At 47.1% G+C, this 6,254-nt stretch overlaps 1 protein-coding gene across 1 annotated transcript in view; it reads left to right on the top strand.

Moving 5' to 3' along the window:
* LOC120051658 (potassium voltage-gated channel subfamily C member 1-like) overlaps positions 1-6,254 on the top strand; it is an 86,402-nt gene that overhangs the window by 32,003 nt on the left and 48,145 nt on the right. The window contains exon 2 of the mRNA XM_038998550.1: positions 4,052-5,036. Within this exon, the coding sequence (XP_038854478.1) occupies positions 4,052-5,036 (985 nt within the window). The remainder of the gene's footprint in view (positions 1-4,051; positions 5,037-6,254) is intronic.

The raw sequence follows: 6,254 nt of genomic DNA, 5'->3' as shown, positions 1-6,254 counted from the left end.
GACAGACTGTTATAACCTTCCTGTTACATTGATGTGGACTGGACAGCCTGTTATAACCTTCCTGTTATACTGATGTGGACTGGACAGACTGTTATAACCTTCCTGTTACATTGATGTGGACTGGACAGACTGTTATAACCTTCCTGTTACATTGATGTGGACTGGACAGACTGTTATAACCTTCCTGTTACATTGATGTGGACTGGACAGCCTGTTATAACCTTCCTGTTATACTGATGTGGACTGGACAGACTGTTATAACCTTCCTGTTACATTGATGTGGACTGGACAGACTGTTATAACCTTCCTGTTACATTGATGTGGACTGGACAGACTGTTATAACCTTCCTGTTACATTGATGTGGACTGGACAGACTGTTATAACCTTCCTGTTATACTGATGTGGACTGGACAGACTGTTATAACCTTCCTGTTACATTGATGTGGACTGGACAGACTGTTATAACCTTCCTGTTACATTGATGTGGACTGGACAGACTGTTATAACCTTCCTGTTACATTGATGTGGACTGGACAGACTGTTATAACCTTCCTGTTACATTGATGTGGACTGGACAGCCTGTTATAACCTTCCTGTTACATTGATGTGGACTGGACAGCCTGTTATAACCTTCCTGTTACATTGATGTGGACTGGACAGCCTCTTATAACCTTCCTGTTAAACTGATGTGGACTGGACAGACTGTTATAACCTTCCTGTTACATTGATGTGGACTGGACAGACTGTTATAACCTTCCTGTTATACTGATGTGGACTGGACAGACTGTTATAACCTTCCTGTTACATTGATGTGGACTGGACAGACTGTTATAACCTTCCTGTTACATTGATGTGGACTGGACAGACTGTTATAACCTTCCTGTTACATTGATGTGGACTGGACAGCCTGTTATAACCTTCCTGTTACATTGATGTGGACTGGACAGACTGTTATAACCTTCCTGTTACATTGATGTGGACTGGACAGACTGTTATAACCTTCCTGTTACATTGATGTGGACTGGACAGCCTGTTATAACCTTCCTGTTATACTGATGTGGACTGGACAGACTGTTATAACCTTCCTGTTACATTGATGTGGACTGGACAGACTGTTATAACCTTCCTGTTACATTGATGTGGACTGGACAGACTGTTATAACCTTCCTGTTACATTGATGTGGACTGGACAGCCTGTTATAACCTTCCTGTTATACTGATGTGGACTGGACAGACTGTTATAACCTTCCTGTTACATTGATGTGGACTGGACAGACTGTTATAACCTTCCTGTTACATTGATGTGGACTGGACAGACTGTTATAACCTTCCTGTTATACTGATGTGGACTGGACAGACTGTTATAACCTTCCTGTTACATTGATGTGGACTGGACAGACTGTTATAACCTTCCTGTTACATTGATGTGGACTGGACAGACTGTTATAACCTTCCTGTTACATTGATGTGGACTGGACAGACTGTTATAACCTTCCTGTTACATTGATGTGGACTGGACAGACTGTTATAACCTTCCTGTTACATTGATGTGGACTGGACAGCCTGTTATAACCTTCCTGTTATACTGATGTGGACTGGACAGACTGTTATAACCTTCCTGTTACATTGATGTGGACTGGACAGACTGTTATAACCTTCCTGTTACATTGATGTGGACTGGACAGACTGTTATAACCTTCCTGTTACATTGATGTGGACTGGACAGACTGTTATAACCTTCCTGTTATACTGATGTGGACTGGACAGACTGTTATAACCTTCCTGTTACATTGATGTGGACTGGACAGACTGTTATAACCTTCCTGTTACATTGATGTGGACTGGACAGACTGTTATAACCTTCCTGTTACATTGATGTGGACTGGACAGCCTGTTATAACCTTCCTGTTATACTGATGTGGACTGGACAGACTGTTATAACCTTCCTGTTACATTGATGTGGACTGGACAGACTGTTATAACCTTCCTGTTACATTGATGTGGACTGGACAGACTGTTATAACCTTCCTGTTACATTGATGTGGACTGGACAGACTGTTATAACCTTCCTGTTACATTGATGTGGACTGGACAGACTGTTATAACCTTCCTGTTACATTGATGTGGACTGGACAGACTGTTATAACCTTCCTGTTACATTGATGTGGACTGGACAGACTGTTATAACCTTCCTGTTACATTGATGTGGACTGGACAGACTGTTATAACCTTCCTGTTACATTGATGTGGACTGGACAGACTGTTATAACCTTCCTGTTATACTGATGTGGACTGGACAGACTGTTATAACCTTCCTGTTACATTGATGTGGACTGGACAGACTGTTATAACCTTCCTGTTACATTGATGTGGACTGGACAGACTGTATTACAGCCTTCCTGTTGTACCAATGTCAATCAATACATGATATACAAGAGTATGTATATCATGAGATATAAGAGTATGAGAGGGAGGGAGGAGGGGATAGAAAGGAGAGGGGAGAGAGAGATAGAGGGGAGGATAGAGAGGGAGGGGAGGATAGAGAGGGGAGGGGAGGACAGAGAGAGAGAGAGAGAGTGGAGGGGAGGGGAGAGGAGAGGACAGAGAGAGAGAGAGAGAGAGTGGAGGGGAGGGGAGAGGAGAGAAAGAGGGGGAGGAGAGAGGGAGAGGAGGAGATAGAAAGGAGAGGGGAGAGAGAGATAGAGGGGAGGATAGAGAGGGAGGGGAGGATAGAGAGGGGAGGGGAGGACAGAGAGAGAGAGAGAGAGTGGAGGGGAGGGGAGAGGAGAGGACAGAGAGAGAGAGAGAGAGAGTGGAGGGGAGGGGAGAGGAGAGGGAGGGAGAGAGGGAGAGAGGGAGGGAGAGAGAGATAGAGGGGAGGGGAGAGGAGAGAAAGAGGGGGAGGAGAGAGGGAGAGGAGGAGATAGAAAGGAGAGGGGAGGAGAGAGAGGGAGGGGAGGAGAGAGAGGGAGGGGAGGAGAGAGAGGGAGGGGGGGAGAGAGAGGGAGGGGAGGAGAGAGAGGGAGGGGAGGAGAGAGAGAAAGGGGAGGATAGAGAGAAAGGAGAGAGGAGAGAGAGGGGTGGAGAGAAAGAAGGAGAGAGAGGGAGGGGAGGAGAGAGAGGGAGGGGAGAAGAGAGAGAAAGGGGAGGGGAGGAGAGAGAGGGGAGGAGAGAGAGAGGAATAGAGGGGAGGAGAGAGGGGAGGAGAGAGAGAGCGAGAAAGGGGAGGGAGGGGAGGAGAAAGAGAGAGAGAGAGAAAGGGGAGGGAGGGGAGGATAGAGAGAGGGGTAGAGAGAGATAGAGTGGAGGGGAGGGGAGAGAGAGAGAGAGAGGGGAGGAGATAGAAAGGGGAGGAGAGGAGAAAGGGGAGGGGAGGAGAGGAGAAAGGGGAGGGGAGGAGAGGAGAAAGGGGAGGGGAGAGAGAGGGGAGGAGAGAGAGAGAGAAAGAGAGAAAGGGGAGGAGAGAGAGGGGGGAGAGAGAGAGAGAGAGAAAGGGGAGGATAGAGAGAAAGGGGAGGGGAGATAGAGAGGGGTGGACAGAGAGAGGGTGGAGAGAGACCTCCACTCTCTCCCTCCTCCCCTCTCTCTTTCTATTTCCCTCTCTCTCCTCTCTTCCCCTTTCTCTCTCCTCCCCTTTCTCTCTCTCTCTCTCTCTCCTCCCCTCTCTCTCTCCTCCCCTCTCTCTCTCCTCCCCTTTCTCTCTCTCTCTCCTCCCCTTTCTCTCTCTCTCTCCTCCCCTTTCTCTCTCTCTCTCTCTCCTCCCTCCCCGCTCTCTTTCCTCCCTCCCCGCTCTCTTTCCTCTCCTCCCCTCCCTTTTTTCTCTCTCCTCCCCTTTTCCTCTCTCCTCCCTCCACTCTCTCTTTCCTCCCCTCCCTTTTCTCTCTCTCCTCCCCTCTCCCTCTGGTGTCCATCTCCATCTTCTGTACATCTCTGCACTGCTTATAATTGTATTATGTGTTATGAAGTACTTATGTCAGAACCTTCAAATAATAATCTCTCTTTCCCTCGTTCTCTCTCTTTCCATTCCTCCCTTTTCTCCCTCCTCCACAGTGGATAGCCCTGGCCTCTCTGTTCTTCATCCTCGTGTCCATCTCCACCTTCTGTCTGGAGACCCACGAGTTCTTCAACCCCATCGTGAACCGCACCGAGCTGGAGCTGGTGGACAATGTGACGGTGGAGCATGTGTACCAGGAAACGGAGACGGTGGTCTATCTCACCTATATCGAGGGCGTCTGCGTGGTCTGGTTTACCTTTGAGTTCATGATGCGAGTCATATTCTGTCCGGACAAGATGGAGTTCATGAAGAAAGCTCTCAACGTTATCGACTTCGTGGCTATCTTACCGTTCTACCTTGAGGTCGGGCTGAGCGGGCTGTCGTCTAAAGCAGCTAAGGATGTTCTGGGGTTCCTGAGGGTGGTGAGGTTTGTCAGGATCCTGCGTATCTTCAAGCTGACCCGTCACTTTGTGGGCTTGAGGGTTCTGGGTCACACTTTACGGGCTAGCACCAATGAGTTCCTCCTCCTCATCATCTTCCTCGCCCTCGGAGTTCTCATCTTCGCCACGATGATCTACTACGCCGAACGGATGGGAGCGGACCCGACCGACCCGCGCGCCAGCGATCACACGCACTTCAAGAACATCCCCATTGGATTCTGGTGGGCCGTTGTTACCATGACGACCCTTGGCTACGGCGACATGTACCCCCAGACGTGGTCGGGTATGCTTGTCGGAGCGCTGTGCGCCCTGTCGGGTGTACTGACCATCGCCATGCCCGTCCCCGTGATCGTCAACAACTTTGGAATGTATTACTCCCTGGCCATGGCTAAACAAAAGCTACCAAAGAAGAAGAACAAGCATATCCCCCGAGCGCCCCAACCAGGATCACCCAACTACTGTAAGTCCAGCATCAACTCTCCTCCAACGCCCCACAAAGCACCACTCCTTCCTGAAAGCCCAAACTTAGTCCACCCCGTTTTGGCTCTGGCTCAAAACATGGCTCTGACACACGACGACGTCTTTGAAGTAAAGTTTGCAGGTAAGAAACCATGATAGATGTCTATAGACCGACAGTCTGTATTATAGACCACCATGATAGAAGTCTATAGGCTGACAGTCTGTATTATAGACCACCATGATAGATGTCTATAGGCTGACAGTCTGTATTATAGACCACCATGATAGATGTCTATAGACTGACAGTCTGTATTATAGACCACCATGATAGATGTCTATAGACTGACAGTCTGTATTATAGACCACCATGATAGATGTCTATAGGCTGACAGTCTGTATTATAGACCACCATGATAGAAGTCTATAGACTGACAGTCTGTATTATAGACCACCATGATAGAAGTCTATAGGCTGACAGTCTGTATTATAGACCACCATGATAGAAGTCTATAGGCTGACAGTCTGTATTATAGACCACCATGATAGATGTCTATAGGCTGACAGTCTGTATTATAGACCACCATGATAGAAGTCTATAGACTGACAGTCTGTCTTATAGACCACCATGATAGATGTCTATAGACTGACAGTCTGTATTATAGACCACCATGATAGAAGTCTGTAGGCTGACAGTCTGTATTATAGACCACCATGATAGATGTCTATAGACTGACAGTCTGTATTATAGACCACCATGATAGATGTCTATAGACTGACAGTCTGTATTATAGACCACCATGATAGAAGTCTATAGACTGACAGTCTGTATTATAGACCACCATGATAGATGTCTATAGGCTGACAGTCTGTATTATAGACCACCATGATAGAAGTCTATAGGCTGACAGTCTGTATTATAGACCACCATGATAATGTCTATAGACTGACAGTCTGTATTATAGACCACCACGATAATGTCTATAGACTGACAGTCTGTATTATAGACCACCATGATAGATGTCTATAGGCTGACAGTCTGTATTATAGACCACCATGATAGAAGTCTATAGACTGACAGTCTGTATCGTAGACCACCATGATAGAAGTCTATAGACTGACAGTCTGTATTATAGACCACCATGATAATGTCTATAGACTGACAGTCTGTATTATAGACCACCATGATAATGTCTATAGACTGACAGTCTGTCTTATAGACCACCATGATAGAAGTCTTTCTAAACTGTAAACTAAAGGAGGACAGTCTTCTCTGTTCTCAACTCTCTTCTCTGTCCTCTTCTTCTCTTCTCTGTCTTCTTCCTCTCTTCTCTGTTCTCTGTTCTCACCTCTCCTGCAACTT

Source organism: Salvelinus namaycush, chromosome 8, assembly GCF_016432855.1.
Source record: "Salvelinus namaycush isolate Seneca chromosome 8, SaNama_1.0, whole genome shotgun sequence".
In the NCBI taxonomy this organism is placed as follows: Eukaryota; Metazoa; Chordata; class Actinopteri; order Salmoniformes; family Salmonidae; genus Salvelinus; species Salvelinus namaycush.
This window is presented reverse-complemented; position numbering and strand designations above follow the sequence as displayed.